Source organism: Platalea leucorodia, assembly GCF_965183815.1.
Source record: "Platalea leucorodia genome assembly, chromosome: 9".
NCBI lineage: Eukaryota > Metazoa > Chordata > Aves > Pelecaniformes > Threskiornithidae > Platalea > Platalea leucorodia.
Window position 1 is genome coordinate 38,094,033 of NC_138831.1, and position 23,098 is coordinate 38,117,130.

The 23,098-nt window shown below is 43.5% G+C and overlaps 1 protein-coding gene across 2 annotated transcripts in view; it reads right to left on the bottom strand.

Moving 5' to 3' along the window:
- Positions 1-13,007: 13,007 nt before the first annotated feature.
- MAPK6 (mitogen-activated protein kinase 6) overlaps positions 13,008-23,098 on the bottom strand; it is a 31,413-nt gene continuing 21,322 nt past the window's right edge. For both annotated transcript variants that reach the window (XM_082322545.1, XM_082322544.1), the window contains exons 2-6: positions 21,016-22,232; positions 20,093-20,237; positions 16,842-17,006; positions 15,995-16,196; positions 13,008-15,369 (exon numbers count right to left, since the gene is read on the bottom strand). In XM_082322545.1, coding sequence (XP_082178671.1) covers positions 14,271-15,369; positions 15,995-16,196; positions 16,842-17,006; positions 20,093-20,237; positions 21,016-21,570 — 2,166 coding nt within the window. In that variant the 5' untranslated portion in view covers positions 21,571-22,232 and the 3' untranslated portion in view covers positions 13,008-14,270. The remainder of the gene's footprint in view (positions 15,370-15,994; positions 16,197-16,841; positions 17,007-20,092; positions 20,238-21,015; positions 22,233-23,098) is intronic.

A 23,098-nucleotide genomic window follows, 5' to 3' on the forward strand; every position in this document is an offset into this window, starting at 1 on the left:
GTTTCACCAGCGGACTGCATCCTCATGCCGCTGCAGGCAGCTGGGCTGAGGGTCAGCTTTGCTTTAAAGAGCCTTCAGGGCTACACTCGTCACCCTGCTGCCCCAGGGACGGTGGGGTGCTGCCACCTCCAACGGCAGGGATGCACTGGTGCATCAGCAGTGACTTCATACGGGGAGGTAAATGCGCCAAAGCCAGCAGCAGGCTGTGAAACTCAAACCACAGAGACAAAAACTGATGAAAGGGTAAAGTAAAATCTGAGCTTAAGCATATTGTGTTGAGGTTTTTTGAGTACAAAGGTCTGTGGGCGCCCCTGGCAGCTGCAAAACACATCGTACTTCCTCAGAGGAGAGGAGAGGAGAGAGGAGAGGAGAGGAGAGGAGAGGAGAGGAGAGGAGAGGAGAGGAGAGGAGAGGAGAGGAGAGGGACCTGCCATGGCAACAGGCCTGCTCCGAAACACTGCATGGACACCACCACGTTGTCAGTGTCCTGAGCAAAAGGTGATCTCCGGAGCTCATGCTGCTATGCCATTCTTCACATAACCATACCTTACATAGACACCTCTTACTTAAGCTCCCAAAAGCCTTCCATGTACTTATGACAGCCATTAATTTAAATATAAAAAGCTGCTGCACCCCAACTACATTGCTGCATCTGAAGGTACAGCTGAGGCTCGAGCACGGCCCCCACCACGGGGCTGCTAAGGTGGTCTCAGTGCTGGGAGGCATAAAACACTCTGTGACCACTTTGTTGGTCTATTTTTTTGGTTTGTTTTTTGCTTTTTATCTGTGCATGACTTTTTATCAAGGGTCAGAAGCACTTGTACTGCAGAAGACTATTGATTTCCAGAAGGAAAGCGACTGATGAATCGCTGCAGGTCCATCTCTAGAAGATGCCCAAGTGCTGCTTGACCTAGCATTCTCTGCGCGCCTGCAGGGAGTGACTCCCCCAGCAGAAGCGAGGGCAGCGGAGACAAAGATGAATGGCTCATTTCCCCTGTAATGCACCACAGAAACAGGCTTTTATGAAAAATAGAGTACAGAGCAAGATGGAAAGGGCGACAGTCATTTTCGAAGGTCACACATACCATTTCTTTATGGCAAGTTTGCCTTCTGTGACTGACAAAAGCAGGACGGATCAAGTGTCTTCCAACAGACCTGGATTAAAAATGAAGTCATGTTACTTGGAGGACTGACAGTCCCACCAGAAATAATAGAGGCTGCTGACAGTTCTGGCTTCACAATAAAAAGCATCTTCCCACGTTGTCAAAAGAGCTTCTCCGGTATGGGCATAAATAAGGCATTATTTGAATGGAAATGTTAATGGCAAAGAGATATAAATCATATTGGTCTGTTGTAAAAATACACTGTAGCTGAAAAATGCATTCTTGTTTCTCGTATATATGAAAATATGTGTGTGTGTATAAACAAGATATGCGTAGCTATTCATATCTCTATATATTTATGTATAATTCTATGCATGTGTTGTACACATGTCGGTAGCTAAAAATACTTAGTAATCATCAGTCCTTCCCCTAAGAGCAAATGGTTGGTGTGATGCACTGAAGGCTGTTGTGCAAGATCTGACTAAGTATCTATCTTCCCCATACCTAAAGGTTGTAACGTAGCAACCATTGTTTTCTGCTCAGAGGACACTATTTCCAAGCTAATTGTTGCTAGCCTTATTAGTGGCCGCTGTCACGGCTCCTGATGCACTACGGGCCAGACAAGAAGCACAGCGGCTTTGATCAACCACAATCTTGATGAAGCTGGGCCATGGAGAAGAGGCATCGCAAATGAGGGCTCACCCTTTGATGGCACGCTCTGTGGTGAAGGAGATATTTGGCTTAAGAGCCTGAAGTGTTCAGACAGCCTCACTGTGACGGCAAGCTGCTCCTGGCTGCTGACCGGGCTTGCGGCCACGGCTCAGGAGGAGCCCACAGCCTGAGGCCATGCTGCAAACCCTGAGCTAGAGGCTTTTACTGTGTCATATGTATACATATACACATACACACACATGTATATGCACGCACATCCACGCATGCACATCAGGATGAAGGAGGATTCCAGCTTTCAATGTTCAAAACAACTAACTTTGCCTAAAAGACCAAAGCAGTTGACCCCAAGGGACAGTATCTGCAGCTGCTGAGTCTGGATGATCACCACTACCATGGCACTGCTGCTAGAAATTGGGGGTGTCCCCACTGCCCCGGGGGCCGACACGAACGGGAACACCATGGGGGTATCCTGCGATTGCTGCTGCGAGTGAATCCCCTGGCAGGGAGAAGGAAGGGACTTCAACAGGAGAAGGACCAACCCAAGCACGCCTGCTCCAGCAAGCACTGTCCCCGGAGGGGCACTGGCTGGCGGGTTGGGGACAGGACAGGGACTGGCCTGTGACCACAGATGCCAGCGCAGTCCCGAGCCCGTGCCCTGGCAGGCCGGCACCCAAAATGGGCACTGCTGGCACCGCGTACGCCCCCCCCGCTGCCGGGCTTGCGGCTGGTGGAGGTGTCGGGTGCAATGCCAATATAGGGTTATATAAATGTAAAAACATTTTATATAAGCCTATTTTATCTGCAAATCATTTATATTTAGAACACCTATTTCTACTGGAAACACTAAAACCATCTTACATAAGAGCTTGTTTAAATCCTTTGGCTTAAGGTTTGGGCAGGGGGAGGGGTTGGTTCAGGCATGGTGCATTCAGGCTGCGTTTTATAATCAGAGCCTCAACAGACAGCCGAAAGCTGGTCTTGAAATCCTTTTTACTTTCACTCCACACTGGCCTGACAATAGCAGAATACTTCGCTGGAGGGAAATTTTCTTCTCCCTTGGTGCTGCCTTCATGTTTGGAAATTTTCATTTGTAATGCTCTGGATGTGTTGCCAACATAGCAGAGACAGCAGCTCAGCACTGCCCGGCCAGCCTCCTAAAGAGCAGGCTGTTACAGCAGGCGGGAACACTACTGACATCACCCGAGTGACTGCGGCGTCATTCTCAGAAATTAAAAAAAGGCATTAACTGGAACTGACTATTTAGCAATATAAAGTTGCTTTGGGAATTCGTGCAATAATATTTTCTAATGAGTTAATTATTCCCCAAGGCCTCCTCTGAGGGGAAGGCAGGAAAGATGATGACGATGGCCATAAAATACATTTACAACTGCACCGGAGGCAGTTGATCCACTTCGGATGCACAGCCACGTGACTGCAGAAGTCGGCCCTAGGGCAGCTCGTGCTGCTCTGCCACGGCCGTGAAAAGGTTTGCTTCCCGTCGTATGCCAGAACAAACTGCTTTACTACAGGGCTGGGGTAAGACTGCACCACACTGTGTTGTTGGGCCACAGATACACATGGGTCTGTAGGTTACAGCTTCATCACGGCAGTACAACGCGGCTCTCGGGGAAAGGCAGTCTCTGTCCGCACAGGCAGAGGTGCTGGGGTGGCCACCACCAGCACCGCGTGGTGGGCTCCAGCACTGCTGTGGCAAACAAGCCCTTAAGCAGGGGTTGGATGCCAGGCCCACCTCGGTTTCCCAGTGTGGGAAACTAAAACCAGAGAAGTGGAAGATCCCACCTCGCAGTGATGATGCCATTCCTGAGACCTCTCTGTTGGCCCAAGTCATGAATGCTACCATGGTAAACAGCACAACTTCAGCAATAACAGACTTAACTGATCTTCCCTCCCTTCCATTCAGTCTGGACCAAACCTTATGTCTCTTTTTTCCCCCTCCACATCATTGTCTCTGAAAGCCAGGTCTGGAGTCACTCCTCAGCCCAGGGGAAGGGCAGGAGCAGCAGCTGTGTGCAGCAGAGCCCTGGGCAGAGGCACAGAAATGCCACAAGGAAAACAGAGAACAGTCTTTGTAAACACCACCGTGACAGTACCAAGTCACTCGGTTGGGGCAGCCAGCTGTGCACCCTGGGTTCGCGCTCCCCGACACGCCTCTTTGACTTCAGCTGGGCGAGGGAACCCCGCGAACCCTGACGGTGAGAGCCTGGGGGCGGAGGGGCCGGTGGGATTTCCTGCAGGCTCCCGGGGGATGCTGAGCAGCTCTGAGAGCCCACGCAGAGACGTGGTCACCACTGCACCTTCCGGCATCACCCCCACGGCTGGGCATGGCATGCACCGGGGGCACTGGGGGCACCGTCCACCCCAAGGTCAGGCGCTGCCCCAGCCTCACAGCACGTGTCCCAGTGAGCCCTGTTCCTTTGCCACTGCAAAGACCAGCCAGCGAACCCCAGCACAGCCCAGCATCCTCACTCGCCTTTCCAAGACGGCATATGCCAGAGCGCTGTCTCCAGGTGGGATGTGCTACCTCTGCCAAATGACACCGCTCCCCGGCACCAGCACAATTTGATCTCCGAAAGGAGCAGTGCTGAGCTCTCCCAATGTTTTCTCATCTGGACGCTACCTCTAATCACCATCACCGCTCCAATTCTTCCTGCAACTGCTCCATATTCAGATGACATGGTTCATTAGTTTCTATAAATGGCCAGGACATTGCATAGATTTCAGGGACAAAGTAAGAGCTAAAGCTGTAAATGACTTTTTTCCCTTACCTTAAGGTTTCTTGCAAGGTGACTCCAGCATCTGGTGGAGCCCGGTTTGTCCCACCCCAGCCAGAACCCTACGCCAGCAGGGCAAGGCTTAACTGCTCCATCTTCCATTTTCCCTGCTGTAAACTGGAAAAGACAACACACAAATTTCTTAGGGGTGCAGGAGGAAAGCAATTAACATCTGAGCATGCTGCAAAGCCTTCTGAGACTTTCTTTTCCTCACCAGGAAGCGAAGGCAGCTTAAACTGTTTGAAAACCATCTCATTCCCAAATTTCTGCGAGCTCAGCTGGGCGGGCGATGTGGCTGGGGAGGTGCGTGGCAGTGAGATGGCAATGGGGTGCCCTGACACCCAGAGGCAACGTGCCCTGCTGGCAAATTACCCAAGGGCATGAGCAGTGGGGTCTCCAACTTGGTTTTTACGGCGGCTTCATGAGTATTTTAAGAAGAAGGCGGGGAAGGACCAAGGCGGTCTGCCACCGACCTGCTGCCACTCTGGCCTCGCTGGCAGTGTGCAGGGTGCCTGTGCTGGAGAACTGGTGCTTTCCCAGCTTTGGGTTGCCTGAGTCCTCCTGGCTGCTGGGCCACCACGGTCCCAGGGGACGGGGGCCTGGTGCCAGGCAGCTGCCCTGCCTGCCTGCCCAGCTCCCCACTGCTGCACATCGCCACTCAAATAGCTTTAGCAAATTCTTCTCATACTTCACTTGAGTCAGACGCTGTAAATTGGATTAAAGTGGTGCCTGGAGAGATTTCTAGAGCCAAATATTTAAAACTAATATGAATTTGAACTGTTTTCTGGGCTGCCATGGGGGTGCCCCCATTTCCCCCCCTGGTGTGCTGGGGGCTCCCCAGCTCCAGCTCCATGGGTTTGAAGCCAGCTCTCATGTGACACTGCCTGCAGATGCCAAAATTCATGTCAAACCCTGCAACAGTGAAGAAGTTCAGCTTAAAAATATATCTTCTCTTTTCTGCTTGGGAAAAAATTGTACTGGGGCTGGTCGTTAAAGGAGCTGGGCATCCCTCTGCTCCGGGGAACTGCCTGAGCTCCTGGGGCAGGCAGGCCGCTAACTCCAGGTAATTATTTCACTTTAAGCAGTCCATCACCTTCTATTATTTCTCACCTGTCATAAAAGTCAAGTGATGTAATGAACATCTATGATGTTCATGGATGAGCATAGCATTTTGGCTATTTTATGGACCCGGAAAGCAAATCTGTCTCATTGGGCATGGAAGAGGAGAAACCAAGGCTATAGGAAATACTAGTCACGCTGGCATCCTAAGGACCCCAATCATCCGCAACGCTGATGAGAAAAGTAACTTGTGGATACACCAGGGAAAGCCAGTGGAGCCCAGCTTCACCGCTGTGGGACCTGCAGGGTGCTGGGCAGAGCCCGGGGGAGTCCGCCATTTCCTGAGCTTTCCTTCCCCTGCTGAAAGGTCAGAGACCAGACTGATGCCTAGCTAGCTGTAGCACCCAACTGGGAGAAGACCAGATGACCAAGAAGAATTGCTCTGGGATAACCACAGCTCAGCTGATTACAACTGATGATACAGTTCTCACCCAAGGACTGTTTGGCATCCAGCTCATTCTGCATTGCAGTGACAAAAAATGGTGACTTGCAGTGTACAGGGCAGATTAAATTTTACCATGGACAGTAAATAAGTGGACAGCAGTTGGGACTCATGGAAAATAGTAATGTTTCTTTTACCTTAAAGAATAAGCCAGTTTGGTTTAGCCTCAGAGATTTTAGTATGCATTTTCTAATGGCTCAATGAACTCATGAATTACAGGGTTAAGGCTGAGTTCATGCTTGCTTCTGAGCACAGTCTACACGTGCTGGAGACGAGGACTTTGCAATGCAAAGCCTTCTTGTGAGCCCACCACGTTCTCCCAGGCTGAAACCAGCCTCTGGCACCCAAACTCTCCCCACTCGCAAAGGAGCAGAAACACCTCAGCAATGGGTGTGCGAGGGATTCAATGAGCTGCCTGAGCACCGGCCGGCAGCCCATCGCCGGCTGCAGCAAAAACCTCTGATGGTTCACAAACCGGCTACTGGTGATGGGAACCAGCTCCCCCGCCTGCAGGGACCCGCCACCCCTGCCATAAATCCACGCCGATAACTGCTGCTGTCAGCCCCTGAAAGGAAGAGTCAGTTAGCAAGAGAAAAACACTCTTTGGTTTTTATTTTGTTTCAGGCTGGAAGGAAGCCATGGATCACAGCTCGGAGAGCAGGCTGCGATCAGCTGGGAGAAATACAGCTCCCTAGTGACAGCCGAGCTGTGAAATAGAGCTTTGTTTCGCTGCTTGGCAGCGCCTGTGAGGTCATATCAGTTAAATAAATATGATGCCAGTCTGATGTGTTGTAAGGAATGGTTTATGACCTTCATCCGATGAAAAAGAGAGCAGGCAGGTGTTGAGAGAAGGTGAGTGAACACATTTGTGTAAATAGCCATGATCAGTCATGTTTTGGGGAACACAAGAAGCCAGCCTGCTGCCAGCAGAGCTGCGCTGCCTCTGCCTCGGGTGTTTGGTGTGGGCCTACAAACATGTGAGAACTGGGTGTTTTCCCCCAAACAGCCCCGGTGTGAGAGCCTCCCTGCTCCCGGCAGCCCTCTGCAGCCAGCCAGCCAGCCCTCCGCAGACAGCCCTGCAGCCCTGCTCCGTTACCAGCTTTCCAACATCCTGTTTTCACCAGGGTTATTTTAATCTCCCTGTTTCCCATCATATTTTTCCTCCTGTCCATGCCAACACAGACTGTAATTCCTGGCAGGCAGGGTGGAAATCTCCTCCCTGGGCTGCGCCAGTGTTTTGGAGGATGAGCTGGACTCTCCCATGGTCATGCCCCAGCTCCTCTCCGCTGCCGGCACTGGTACCTGCCGCTGGCCCCAAACGCCCACCATGGCCAACCGCTCGCTTCACATCAAGTCATTTCGAGTTCACTCAGCCACTAAATTGCTCAAGCAACTCTGTGCTTCCATATTTTGCTCCATGATGGCTGAAGAACTAAAAAACCTGCTTCACTGCTGACAAAATTATGCTTTTATCAGGACAAGAGAAATGATGCAAGGTGCTGATGAACTATCCAAGAGCCATACAGGTATGGACAGCCACACTCTTTCATGTTCCTCCTAGCTAGCAGTGAATTTTCAGCAGCTGTGAACCATGAGCTGCTCGCTGGCTGTCCAGCTTGCCACAGCTTCACTTGGGCTTTCAGGGTTTGCTTTACTCTTGGATCTCCTCTGCCCTGGATGATGAATCTCCTCGCTCCGCACAGGTCCCTATGCCAGTCACGGTGAGGTTTTGTACCTTGTCTCACTGGAAATCAATGCTGTACTCTAGGCGATGCGGTTAGCAAGGTCGATATAGAAATACAGCTGTAAGTGCCAGCAGTACTCACAGGCCATTCCCGTCTGCTCTGCACTCCAATAGCTGTATAGACTGGCACCTTGCTCCTTCACAGGGCTAGATGTGATGTAAAATGGAGAGACTCAAAGAGTTGAGGGTCTCTCTGCATAAAACAAGTAGAAAGAAAATAAAGAATCATGGGAAATCGGTGAAATCATATGTAAGGGTCTAAAAGATAATTTAGTATATAGAAGTAACAATCTTTCAGTGTCAACATCAAATTTGCTAAGAGACTCTGTAGCATCAGCACAAAAAATCTGAGGCAGACATAACACAAAATAAAACCCAAACCCATCTGCTTTCTTAATCATGGCCTTTAAAAATGTCTCTGCTAGTTATCCAGCTATTTTAAGAGCTGTACTGTTTAAAGCTATATCCAACAAACACAGAAGTCACAATAAATCTGTCATTCAGTTATTCAGGTCTATGGCTTTAAATGATTAAAAACGATAAAATTCAAGGAAGACATTAAATGGAAATGTTGTCTCTCTACAGGCTCCAGCACTGAAGATTTAAGCTCTAATCCAGTCTGAATGGCATCCCCAAGAATGAGAATGAGAAAATGTCCTTTTACTGCCAGAGTCTGGGTTTGGAGCATCCATAGCTGAAGCCTGGGCCGCAAACTAAAAGTGCGTCTAAGGATCAACCATCTTGTAAAGCAGAAACTCTACCCTGGTGACACTTGCAGTGTGGAGACACCTTCTTGGGAAGATGTTGTGGAGATGATGACACAGAAAAATGACTAGATTTCTCCTTACCTTGCACCAGCCGCAGTGGGATTAGTGCGGCAAAAAAGCCTCCATGCTGCGCAGCACTGGAGCCTTGGGGTATGGCTTGAGGAACATCGCAAAATTCAGATTTAAAGGAAAGCCTGTATTTTATTAGGCCTCACATCTGTTCTGAGAGTGGCCAGTAATCTTTAACCAAGCAGGCAGGAGATCACCCACAGGCCTTGGACTGTACCCAGCCATGAATGATTGCTAGAAGAATATAAGCCTAAACAAGAAGTTACAAGAAATTTGGAAAAATAAAAAATGTAAGTGAAGGCACAAGTAATGTGGACCTATACCAAATTAGGACAGAGAGTCTTCTACCAGTTAGGAAACATACTCCAATACTGAAAAAAAAACCCCAATGAACCACCAACCACCAATTTAGTGATGACTCCCTACCCTAGGGGGGTCGAGTATATTATCAGTAAGGGTAGATTAACCCAAGCCCCCACTAACACAGGAGAAGTCCTTCCCCACGTCCCTTTCCGTACAGCCGTGCTCTTACTCAGCAGCCCTCCATCCCAGGGGACAGCAAGGGACCCCCGTCCCCGTGGCCCCGTCCCCGTGGCAGCGCAGGATGCACTAGCCAGAGCGGGAGCCCTGCCACGCTGCCCGCAGTGCTGCGCGTAGTCACAGCCCAGCACCTTTATTTTAGCAACAAGGGAACCAAAGCCGGGGAGGGTGAGCGGGTTGTGAAAGGCAATGGTATCGCTGGCTCCGAAGCCAAGCAAGTCATGAGTTCCCTGTCCTGCACCCAACTGCAAAAAGCACACTTTCGTATTTCACACCACACATAACAGCCAGGCTGGGTGACATAAAGGTTAAAAGTAATTTTGGCTGCTGTAGACCAGCCCATAGATGACAAGAGGAATTTTATTATCAGAGTTCACTATAGAAGGGCTGCTTTGCAGTCAGGGCGCGACAGACGGATCCCAGAGAAAAGCCAATGACATTATGTGACGGCTGCTGCCAGCTATTGACACAGCTATTTGCAGAGCGTGGCCGTACCTGGCTATCACCACGTCCGCACCAGCTACCACGGCAGAGCTCCCTCCGCTCGTGGGCTGGTGCATGCAAATCACCTTATCAGCGATGCTAATTCTCAGCCGAAAGAAGTCATTGAACTTTTCAACAGTCAGTATTTTAAGGAGTTCTCAAATAGCACTCGGAGTAAGCAGATAACCATTTTAAATATAGAGACACTGGAATGGAAGCCCAAGAGTGCTGGGTGCCAGCGGTGATCTGGATTATTTGCTCGTTACTAAATACCCCGCGGCATTACTTCCCAGGTTGTTCAGCTCAAGTCTGACGCAAACAGTGGCAGAACAACAAACAAGAATTTGCAGGATTTTGTAAGCACTGAAATAATTCAAGGAATAAGGAACAAATTGATTCAGGGCTGCTGTTGCTCAGGATTGCATCTTTGGAAGAACGACGACAGTTTGTTTAATTATGTGTAAAACCTAACTGAAGGCTTGACAAGCACTTCGAAATCTCAGCAACAGAAAAGCAACACGAGTATAAACAAAGGGAAGACGACCTGCGAGAGCAGATTTGGTTCAAGTATGCTTTTCCCCTCTGTCAATCCCCAGAAATAACCTGCACCACAGCATGTCACTGAATTCCTCAGGACCCTAACTACAATTCTCTGCGTTTTGTAGCATGCACACCTGTAGAATAGGGGATGGGAAGTCCACATGTGGAAAAACTTGCTACCTCTGACTATTGCAGAATTCAGAAGGGGACAGAAAAAAATAGCAAAAATAGATCCAGAGCAACATTAGTTGCATATGGAAGAAAAACTCTTCAGGAGGAACCCTCCCCCTGTAAAACAGGCACTAAAAACCTGTCTGTAAACTAATGCCTCCAGGCAATAAGCCAGACCAAAGTGAGAGTTTAGCAAGGGTTTAAACGTATGTACCAGGCACAGTTCTAAGAACTTCTACACTACAGAAAGAGCAATAGCAAGGTGACAGGAAAACAAAAAGTAAATCAAGGCATACGAATTTAGCTGTAGGCAGCGGGCTCATTGCTGCAGATACAGGCTACCTTGCTGACCAGGGGCAGAGAAGATGCAGCAGCAGGGGCTGCCCAGCTGCCCCAGTTCCCAGCTGGTTTGCAGAACCTGATGTCCAGCCTACAGCCCCAGTTAGACCAGTTGTGCTCAATGCAAAGACTTAGCTAAGACAAGCTACTCATGCTGTAACCATACCACTAACAGCAGCGTGGGCAAAGTCTTATATAAATAGCTGGGATTATATAGAGCAACTCTTATTTATTTAAAATTAAATACAATTGTGAGAAAGTTAACTGCCCATGACCGAGAATGCCTGATCAGAACAAACTGTTCAGCATTGTGCCGGTCTGCAATTATTAGATCTTACGTGATGACAGCACATGTAACATGCTCTGTCCTGGTCTGTTCAGTAAGGGTGAACATCACCTCTTCCAGCTGAAGTTCTTGTTAGACATACTTTAAAATGCTGCCTTTTAAGCAAAGACCACATAGAGAAGAAAAGGTAATCTTAAAAGATGTTTAACATCCTCACTTCTTATTTGCTTTTTTGTTAAATAAGTGTGTTCCATTTTACTTGGCAAGCACCTTGGCATGAAACAGTGGTCCCTCTATCTGGCTCATAATTTAAAGCCTCTTCCATAATTTGTTTTTAAAGACAATTCAGTTGCTAGGCCACAGCCAAACAGCTATGTAACTGTCCCATTTTTTTTCTTGCAGGGATGGACATGGCTGATGAGCGCGGGACAGAAACCACCCTCCACCCGCTGGGAACACCCCGTGAAGCCCTGCACTTGCTGCAGACTGCTCTCCCAACGCAGGACGCCTGTGGTTTGCTAAGGGAGAACCCAACTCCACACTCAGGAGTACCTTCACTTTCTGGCAGTAGATTCCACTTTGCATTGTCCTTAGGAAGCATTTTTGCTTTCTTTAATTGTCTTCACATAAGGAATTACTTCTACTTAATAAGCCAGACTGCCTAGCTGTACCCTCCAACGATCCGTGGATGGAGCCCGTTATGAGCGGGGTTTTCACCACAGCAGCCCGCAGCGCCTGTACAGCATCGCTCCCTCAGCACAAACAGAAGTCAAAGGCAGTGAAGTACCACGCTGGATTTAGGCTCAGCACTTGACTCTCCCCATCGTTTTTGAGTGTAAATGTTCCCTTTCTACCATTACAGACTTCTTAAGTATTGTTGTGTTTGACTGATGTTCTTAAAGAAAAAAAAAAAAAAAAAAGGCTTCATTTGCACAAGATGTTTTGAAGCTGAATTTTGTTTCCAGTTTCTAAGCACTTCCCACCCATTGCTTTCACCCAGTCTTGGAAAAAAAACCCTACCACACCACTTCAAAACAGTCCCTCGCCTAGGAGAGGGCAACCAGTCATTTCCTCCTCCCTGCAGCCCCATATATAGAAGCTGATGTGGCTACATGAACACTCACATACCGTGCCCGAGGACATACAGTGTCCCGTCTCCCCAAGTGACCATCTTCTGCCACGTTGGAGGGACAGCTCCTTGTTTTAAGCGAGTTGCAGCTGTGCCACCTGCCAGCAGAGGAGGGATGGAAAAATTTGGAGGAACTAAGACACCGCCATGGAAAAAGTCGTAGGACCTTGCCAAAAGATGTAGCTTTATTGTATGGCTAATTAGCTCCCTCAGGAACAGTTCTGACGGGAGGAACTGGAAGAGAAATACTGTTCTTAGGGCTTGCTGCAACAGAGACGCGATCCGCACATTTTGAAACATCCCATGGGAGTTACCTGGTCCTGCTCATGAAATCTTGTGAAAGTGCTCCAGCCAGGCTCTTGGCGGAGGGACCTGCCCGATGAGCTTCACTCCAGGCTGCCAGCGACATGAAGGCGCTCACACGCACTTGCAGCAGCTTTCCCACTTTAACACTATTCCGTCTAAAAAGTTGGTAAAACAGTAATGCGCACTTATACTCTGGAAGTAAATTGTAACAACCATTTTTGATGGAAAATGACACTACCGTACACTCATGCTTTCATAGCCGTACCATTACACACGATTTTCTTAAATACAGGCCGTAGGCACTGGGGCAGAAGCGTACTTCTGCAGCCTCCTGCCAGGGCACTGCATCCCCAGCAAGACAATTTCTCCTGCTTCCTCGAGCGCCTTGTACTAAGGCGCGCAGGCAAGCAGGCCTGCCCTCACAATACAGCCAGCTGCATCGCAGCAGCACCTCTTTATCTTTCATTGTACAAAGCATCAAAAAACAACAGTCATTTTTGCTGGCCATGTTTTTATTAGTTTTCCGTTTTAAACAGGGGAGCCAATGATACATCCAGTATTTAAAAAAATCAGAAGGTAAAACAAATTTTCAGAAGACCGAGATGCTACATGCTATATTTAACCTAATTTTATTCATGCTTGCTTTTGAGGGGGGTTGGGAGTGGGACAGGAATCATTCAGTAAAAACATACAGTAAAAACAAAATGTCTCACCATATAGAACTTTAACCTACAGTAATGTTGTACCTTAATTATTTCCATGCACACAACTAACATTACAAAATTTTTAAAAAATGAACACAATTAAGACTTCTAGGAGCATTTGATAATAAAGCAATTCCTAATTTCTTTTGTAGAGATCAAGCACCTCCAATTACAAATTCCTATACACAGTGAGTGCTTTACTTGAAATGAAAACTAAAAAATAAAATAAAAAATGTATTGGATAGCCTCAGAATAAGCCGATGTTAATATATATCCAGCTATGTAGGCAATAAAACCATAGTGCTAAACAAAAACTCTTATCTGAAAAGTAACTCAAAAATTAAGTTGACTTTCTATAATTACAGAAATATACTTATTTGCTAAAATAAATAAAAGTGCTGCATATTAACACTTCACTATAAAGAATGCATACCAGAACATTTATAAATATTGAATGATTTTCAATAAGAATAGCTACTACAATAATGCTGGCTAAATAGAAGTGCATAATGAGAAGCACTATGGGTGGTTAATGTTTTGCCACATACTGCTGTTACCTTGAGGTAGATAACACATGCGTACCAAATTCTGCATTCATTTCAGTTGCTGCTGGTATCATGTGTCTAAGAAATGTGTACAGTATGAAAAACTCTAAGATACGCATGAATGAAAAAAATGTTTTGGGAAAAATAGATATTTTCATGCAATTATGTACAGTCTCACTGTGTAAATTTCAAGGCAAGGTTCTTTTTCTGCAAAACATGGACACTGTTTTACTGAGAGAATGTTTTTTTTCTCGGTTTAGTGCATTTTTTGTTACCTCCTGCATTTTGCATTATTTTGCTCTATTCTTTAATTTTGTGTGCAAACGACATGCCAGTTTAAAAACAAAGTAACTCATGTATAGAAAGTAATTCTGGATTGTAAAAACAATGGTAAACAGAAAACTAATGAAATCCATACCAAAATTACACCATCTGATTCAAGTAAAAAAATTACTTACACTAGTAATAAAAAAAGACAAACACACCTCATGAATATAAAAGAAATGTCTGCTGAGTGTTTTAATTTAGATGTTTCAGAATGCTGCTGTATGTTTTGTGGGGAATCTGGGGAGACGATTTCATAGCAGAAGGTGTTAACGTGGCCTGTATTGATTTCAGTGGCGAACCAACAGGGCTATGAAACTGAGGAATACCTATAGCCTCAAGCTGCTTGTTGAAGAGGAGTTCTCCACTGTTACTGAGAAAGCTCTCTTCTCTTTCCTTCTCCCCAAGCTTCCCCTCTTCTACTGGCTCAGGTTCTAGCATTTCAGCATCTTCTTTCTTACTAAAAAATTTGTCCAAATAACTGGTGTAAGTATTTTCTTTTTCAACTTGTTCATCTTTCCTTACTTCGCAACAAAACTGGTCTATGAGGAAGCACTCCTCCCCACTACTTACAAACTGACTGTCCCAAGAAGTCTGGTACAGAGCTTCTAGCTGTGCCAAATTAGCCATTCCTTTCTCCTGCTTCTCTCTGCTTACTGACTTTGATATTAATCCTTTCAACTCTATTTGAGACACTGAGCTATTCAAGTCATTTAATTTATCAACATCAGTAGACTCATGTTGTAAACTAAGCTGAATGGTTTCTGCTATAAATGAATCAAAGTCAAATCCTTGATTCTTCTCCCTTTCTTTTTCAACAAGCTGCTGTGATGCTTCCTCAAGTGCTATCTGAGCTTTCACCAACCCATTCTTTTCACATTTAGACTTGCCTTTCTTATCAGACTTTTCTTTGCTCTGTTCCTTCCAGTTCGAAAGATCTATAATAAGCTTGGGCTCATAGTAATGGTTAACTTCACTGTCTCGCCAAACTAAATTATCTAGGTATGAAGATGACCTCATTTTGTAATTACAAGTGTGACTACATTCCAGATCACAATACTTGTTTTCATGGTGATCCGAATACTGCCAGCAAGGCTCAGTAGAGAAGTGGGTGTCAAAGGCAGGATCCTCCAGATACTTTTCACGATCTCCATCCAAATATTTGCGAGGATCTACTTGCACTTCTTCCTCATCAGTAACATCAGAAAGAGCCCTTGGATCACGCTGAACTTCATCAGCTTCATAGTTATTATGAATAGGCCAGTCATGGTCTGAAAACTGACTTTCATGGTATCTGTAAAACAATTTCCTAAGTGTTAGCAGCAAAAAACCAGTTTTCTAGCTCCCAAGACAGAGACAACTAGTTAAGTTTAGAAATTCCCTTACACAATAATGACAATTCAACACAGAAAGTTTTTCCTCAGTCCAATCGGGTACCTCTTCAAGGTTTTTAATTTAATCTGGCATAAGTAATCCTCATATGCACATCCGAAAGATTTAAATCCAAATTATGTACAATAGCTCACTCCATTTACAGAACTCTTCCTTAAAGTGTGTTTAACTGACTTTAAATGACTACTGTAAATCTCTCTACTATTATGAGCTAAGCATTGGACAAGACAATCATACTTAAACTCTCTTCATTTAAAGTTTATTTTTTAGAGAAACATTTTGGGGAAAAAAAAGTAATGGAGAGATTAACTTTAGATTCTAGAGTCTTGAGTGCATCAGCATATCCAAGTCAGTCTAGTGAATTATAAACCCAATGACAATGCACTGCCTACAAGGGAAAAGTTTATTCTCGGGTCAACTTAAGAAGAAACAACAAACAGAAAAGGAAATGATGCCCATGAAGCAACATTACGTCAAGCACACAACCATTCAGTTATGTTACATGCCACAGTAAGTGATAAATTTACCTTTCCCAATTATAAATATGGCTGTGACTTTCATCCATCAGCAGAATATCATCAACCTCATCTTCAATGTGAAAAGGATGACTTGAAATAGGCTCATCCGTTGGAAAGGAATAAATGCTCATGTAAGGATGGGACAAAGCTTCTTCTGCTGTCAATCGATCCATGGGACTAAATGTCAAAATTTGCTCCAGAAAGTCCAGCGCTGCAGAGAAAAAGTTATCATTAAATAGGAGACAAATGACATTTCAGACATCTAGAATTTAAGATTAAGGTACAGCACTTTGCTCTAGAGGTGTGCATTTCCTTAAAAGTAGCCACCTGTGAAGTATTAGCTACTGACACTATACTGCCAAATATGCATTCTGTAGCTACAGGAAAGCTAGAGGAGTAGAGGTTAAATCTAAGATCAACAATAATTTAACTTAAAGCAGGAAAAAATGCTTCAGGCTGGATCAGTATCCACCAACGGCTATCAGGAAACATCGCTGTCAGTTTGGTTTGGGGACTTTCTTTTAAAAAAGATTTGAAAGACAGTTGTTTTATCCTGACGCCGCTGCAATGTTCCCTTTTATTTAGAAGGCCAGTGTCTCAAAATAGAGCAATTCCATCAGTCTTCCAGTGCAAACAGGTCGAGCAGAGATTTACAATTCTACTCCAAAGATGACCAAGTAGCTATCATGTAAGCAAATTTTTTTTTTTTAATACAGCAGAAGACAATCCTTCTTCAGAGAATGCACAGATTCTTCTAACTGAAACTTATTTCTAACAATCACACTCACGCACTGTAAAGTTGCTCACTATTTTATGACTTTGAAATACAGGAAGTGTTTTTTTCTGAATTACTTACCTTCAGGACTGATGCCTGGAAGCAACTGAGTTAAAGGTTTGTGTGGCTCAGTCATATCATTTCTAATGTAAACTGGAATTACATTGAGAAGCTCCTGACGGTCCTCCTCATGTACAACAGGAATTGATTCTAGAATCAACTGCATCTGTTCAAGTTCATGTGCACCTAAGCACCAAGAGAAAACACAAGCTGCCATTTCAACTTCAAACAATTCTGATCCCTGTATGTGAAAGGCATGTCAAAATTTTGTGCTCTGAGCAGCTATTTTCAGTAGAAGACTCTTATTTCCTACAGTAGAGGAAAGGCTGAAGTTCTAAATTTGAATGATAATAACTCTGAAGAGCTCTCAAAAATGCTGTAGTGTATGAAGAATTATAGAGCTGCTACACACAGATAAAGTGACCTAACTTTAAGCTTTCGCAAGGATGTTTTCACCATGGATGAGGTACTCTACAGCAACACTATCTTTTTGTTACATACTATATATTGCAATCTTCCCCTTTCAACTGATCCACCTAATGAATTCAATATTTGACGTCACTTTGAATTATATGTCCCTTATTAATAAAAACAGTGGTGGTTTAGCTCAGCAAGAGATCTTACAGGACACAACCATTTGTATTAATATTCTGCCCTGAAACCCTGTATTACTGTCAGGTGCAAGACAAAAATCACCTGCCAGTTAAGCAGTGTAATCTTGTTGGGGGGGTAAGTACTGTATTATGATTGAAGTTATAGTATACTTTTAGCACTATCTGAAGTTTCCTTGGGTAAAGAACTATAAGGGCCTATATAGCAGGTCTATTTTGAATAATAAATGGCACCTATATTCAGTACCAGTGTTAAAGTTGGAGTACCCAGAAATACAGCTTGTCTACCTCAATTTATTGTTCAGCTCCAAGAAGCATGTAGCGCCCTAGAGATTCAACTAGCAGATGAAACTATATAGGATTATTTGCATGCCAGTGTTTCACCACGCAGCTCCGGGCAATCATCAGCAATACTGATGCGTGTGACATTAAATACAAAAATAAGTGGGGCCAGAAAGAGATTGTACCATTTCAAAAAATCTATGCGTTATCAGTTTGCTTCAGCAGTTTGCACTAGACATCCTACCACACATCTGCTAGATGACTTAAAGAAAAGCTGAGGCAAAGTCACTACAGAAAATTTGACAGAGACCTACATTCCCCAACTGAATCGGTCCTGCCTCGTGTTAACTTATTTGTTGGACTGAAAAAGCTGTTAATATAATCAATCAGATGTTACACTGTCTGTAATTTGCTGGAAAACAGATTCTACTGTATCATTATTTCATGTCCTATCCATCCTAAAATTAATCAACTTTCTTTCCACTAAAAACGAAATGAGCATTTTAAAATATTTATTTAGAAGAATTACAGAAGTTGTTTGGAACAGCTATTGACTTCCTCTGCCTCAACCTCCCTTCCCTCCCTCATCCCAGGTACTCTGCAATTTTAATCTGCATTCTTCCTTCCCATTCCAGTCAGCTTTCCAGACAGCAGTATTCCTAAGGGATGGTTCAGAAGTAGACAGGATGTTGCAAATTAACCAAATCAAGCCCTCCAAACAACTTTGCAAAAGAATTTTATTCAGAGTCTCAGGACAGGCTAACTGCCATATCTCCAACCATTTCCCCTTTCCAAATGCATGACATTAAGCAGTCCAGTCTTTAGATCAGAAAACCATGGCAATGCCAAATTATCAGAGGGACACATCCGCATCTAGAAATATTTTTCTAGGTATCTACACAATGCAATTAGGGCCTATAACTTAGATTTTTTTTTTTTTTTAAACTCAGTCTTAGTAACCAAAATCCTAACTCACTACACAGACATTAGACCAATAAAAGCTTTCAGCAAATACCAATGCTACTCAAAAAAAAAAGCCAAAATGCTAGCAGTTGCAATCAATCTATGCTGAAATCCACAGACTTCTTCCACTATTCACTATTTTCCAGTAGAAGTGCTTGATGCAATGGAAACCTAATAAATCTCTTATCAGCCAAGTGTTTAATACACTGGGGACATTATTCCAGTAGTTAGTAATTCAAAGAGTTAGCAACTCACTGCAAGTTAAGAAAAGCCTCTTCACATATTAATGGCTGATTTCTATAAAATAATGATTTCAAGGTGACAGTACTCCATTAATAGTACTTAATGGGAAAAAGCTCTCAATTTCATTACCTTGACGTACAAAGCTAAGAATTACTGCAGAGGTGTGCTTTTAGTCCGTATGTATCTAAAGGAATGTGAACTTTAAAACACAAGCTCAGTTCTTAGAGGTTTTATCCGTATTACCCCAGTAATTTAGACCAATAGGAGCAAATTCAAGAGTGAGCTTGAATGAGAGAGCTGCTGCTGAGGCCCCACAGTGCACATAAAGTAAGCATTTCAGTGGTTTACCCTAGACTAGCTCATCTGCTCCCATGGACTGAATGCCTATCAACAGGTGGAGCACACTGGGTGATCTCCTACAGTGCAAATGGCAGTTTCATTTTATCCAAAAGCGTGCACTGAGCTAAACCAGCAACATGGTACAGGATGACCATCAAGAGATTTGCTTCAAAAATTTGCTCCTGATCCTAACCAAAGCACTAATGTAGATGCACCCAATGAGACCAGAGCATTGCTTCCTATCTTACCAGAAACATTTGGAGGTTACACATTTCCTTTAAATCTTAAGAGTCCTCCCTATAGCATTGAAACAAAGGTCAGGTCAAAACAGTCTGTAGATGACAAAAAAATGGGAATGGGGAAAAAAAGGCTACTCTTTCATAATTTAAAATACAAAGTAGTGAGAAGTGATTAGGTTGACTACGTTAAAAAAAAAAACCTTTATGAATATGATACTCAGGGCATTCATAATCCTCAAATACTCCCTGGATACATAAATTCAAAATTTAAAATACATGCATTTAGAACACTTCTTAGGCATCCAATACATTTAGCTTAACCTAATTACAGACAGATTTACCATATATGTGAGTGCTAACTTAAATTGTGATATTTATCTAAATACACACCGGTATGAATAACAAAAATCGAAATGTCTTCTGCTTTACCAATACATCAATTTACAGTTTGCTTTTATAATTGCATGATAACATAGCATATCCTGATAGTCAATGACTATTGATATTAGCCATGAGAATCAACCTTTCTTTAGGAAGATAATTAAGCAGTACCACTTCTTTTAGGAATATACGCACGCATTTTTATTCCACTCACCTGCAAAGAGGGTTTTCCCAGTCAGCATTTCAGCAAAGATGCAACCTGCAGCCCACATGTCAATGGCTTTAGTGTAGTTGTTAGGAGAAAGCAAAAGACGGGGCGATCTGTACCATTTAGTAACCAATCCTTCAGAAAGATGGCCCTAATGAAATTAATTGGGGGAAAAAAAAAAAGAAGAAAAAAGCTTACTTAGATTTTTAAGAGGTATGGTTTTTTAATTACTTGTTTCTTATTTTTTAATGCACTACTACAAGATTCTTTGGTCTCAAGGTCCTAGGGATAGTACCATGTGCCCCCTACTAAGCCTTTCTACCTTTTAAAATGGAACAGCAATATCTATATTGTTGCTGTTCACTCATAAAGAAGTATGACACTATTTATTAGTCAAATTAGAAGTATGACACATATTTATCAGTCAAATGAGGTACTGCAGCAAAACTTTCTTATTCCCAGACACCAAATAAACGCAGAAATAATAATGAGCTCTCTTGTGAAACATCATCTAAACCAGGAAGACAGTATCTCTAAATCAATCCCAGGAAGTAGCCACACTTGCACACTATGAATGCACCACTTATACACTTATCTAAGGATTCTATAGTTATGCCTCTAAATATTCCTCTTAAATCTCAGGTTCTGTATTCACTGTTAAAAATCTGCTTTTCTGAACACATTTAGTAAAAAAAAAAAGTTTTATTTTATGTATGCAGTAGTCCTGTCTGAGACAAAACATGTCATCCAGAGATCCGTTTTACTCTGCAAGTATTCCAGTTCTACTCTATGATCCCTAACATGGTACCCCACCTGCTAACAAGGCCTTCCACAGACTATCTATCTACCTCAGCGAAAGGGAGAAAGATGCTATTTTAAGAAGGCACAGTTGTCAGTGTATCACTTAGATATTCCCACACTTCACATACCTTGTGGGAATAATGAGGATCCATGATTCGTGCAAGACCAAAGTCGCCAATCTTCAGCACCAAGTCTTCAGTATTAATGAAAAGATTAGCTGGTTTGAGATCTCTATGCAGAACATTTGCAGAATGAATATACTTGAGCCCACGTAGCAGCTGGTACATGAAAAGTCTGGCATGATCTTCCAGTAAAGGGCCTTGCTCTAGCAGATTAGCCAGATCTGTCTCCATGTATTCCTGGACAATGTAAACACAGTTCAATTCTGTAAGGGAGCCCACATCATCTGTTAGCTGGCTTCCACTAGGACCAAGAATTTCAAATACTTTGACAATGTTATCGTGGTCAAGTCTTCTAATAATTTTGATCTCACGTAGAGCATGTTTAACACTCTGGGGATCTGTAAGGACAATTTTCTTGACAGCCACTCTTTTGTCACAGTCATTATCGACAGCAGAAAAAACTAAGCCATTTCCACCACAGCCCAGTGGTTTTAAGTCCATATACCGAGAGCCCAGATCAAAACCATGAATGTTCATGAGACTTTCAAATTTTTCTGCCATTTTTAAATTCTTTACGTTTCTTTTTCCTCAAACTACTAAGCTTCTGTAAACACGCGGAGACACTTCCACTGGTATCTGAAGGAAAGGTCTTACAGAAAGGGAGAAGAAACACTTGGCTTTGACTGCAAGATGGTTTCTTGACACTCTCATTTCATTATGAGCCAGCCAGGCCTGTTGTGTCCCCTTGAATTTAGAGCCCGTAAGCTCTAGAACTCAAACCGAGCATAAGATAGAAAGATTGCAGCATTCATAGTTCAAGAAAGGTGCAGCATTTCTGCAGACATTAAAGAAAATACTCACAAGAAACTCAAACGGAATGAAATGACATACTATGCACTCAGCTCTACTGTGCTAAACTGGTTAACATTTAACAAAAATGTGAATAAATATGCACATAATAGGCTTCTATTAACATCCTCCTCCTCACAGTGCAGATACATTCAGTGTTGGACTGGTCCTGAGCAGCGTCATTCTATGGTGCTGGTAAGCACTATTTTTTTTTTTTTTCCTTCTTCCTCCTTTTTCTCTCCTTTGTTTACAGTCTAGTTAAACAGGAAACTGGCAGCTCTTGATTTACAAAAGATGCCTTCTGTTAATGATCAGGTGGCTCCAGCTCACCACAATCACAATCAAAGCTACCATCCATTTTACTCCGCGGCAACCTGAAAAGGAGAGAAAAAAACACATCAGTATTCCAGCACGTACAGAAGTCTTCCTCCTCCCCCAACTCCTTAAGTTGTCCTAAATATACAAGTTGTTCAGTGTCCAGTTACAAAATAAGAAACTACCACAAAACCTAAACTAACTAGAAATTACATACACATTTCATACTTGTGGAGGAAAACTGACAATAATCAGCAACCACCATTTCTAAACATATATTGTGAAAGTTTTAGATATAATCTATTGAAAATATAAGGCACACAATGAAAAATCCTACTGAATCTTAATCAAGAAGGGAATATTACAGAACATTTGGTAATTCTCCAATACAGCTGTTAAGAGACAAGCAATACTATCCTGCACCTCAGTCACTAAATTCTGGAATAATTCTTTCCACTAAACTTCTACTGAAAGACAAAATCAGGGTTTTAACTATTTCACCACAATAAGAGATAACTGGGTACCATTCATGCAAAAAGGGTAAGGTTTGTGCACTCCCAGTATTCACCAACTTTCCAGAATATACAGCATGCATCCAATGCCACTTATAAAGCTTAAATCCTTGTGATTTTGGATAAAGTTTACTAACATCTCAAATCATAATTTTGCCTCTATAGATTCATTGTTACAGGAATCACAGGGGTAATTGCTACATATTAGACAAATATTATTACTTTTTATCCATCACTTCTACACTTTATCCAACCTAGATTACAGAGAAAAACTAACAGTGAGTACATTTTACACAGTAACTGATACATTCTATAGGTTTCCCCTAACATATGGGCACTTTCAGACATCATTTATTTTTTAATAGTCTAATGAATGCAACTACCATTTATGAAAACAAAAGTGGTAATTTTCT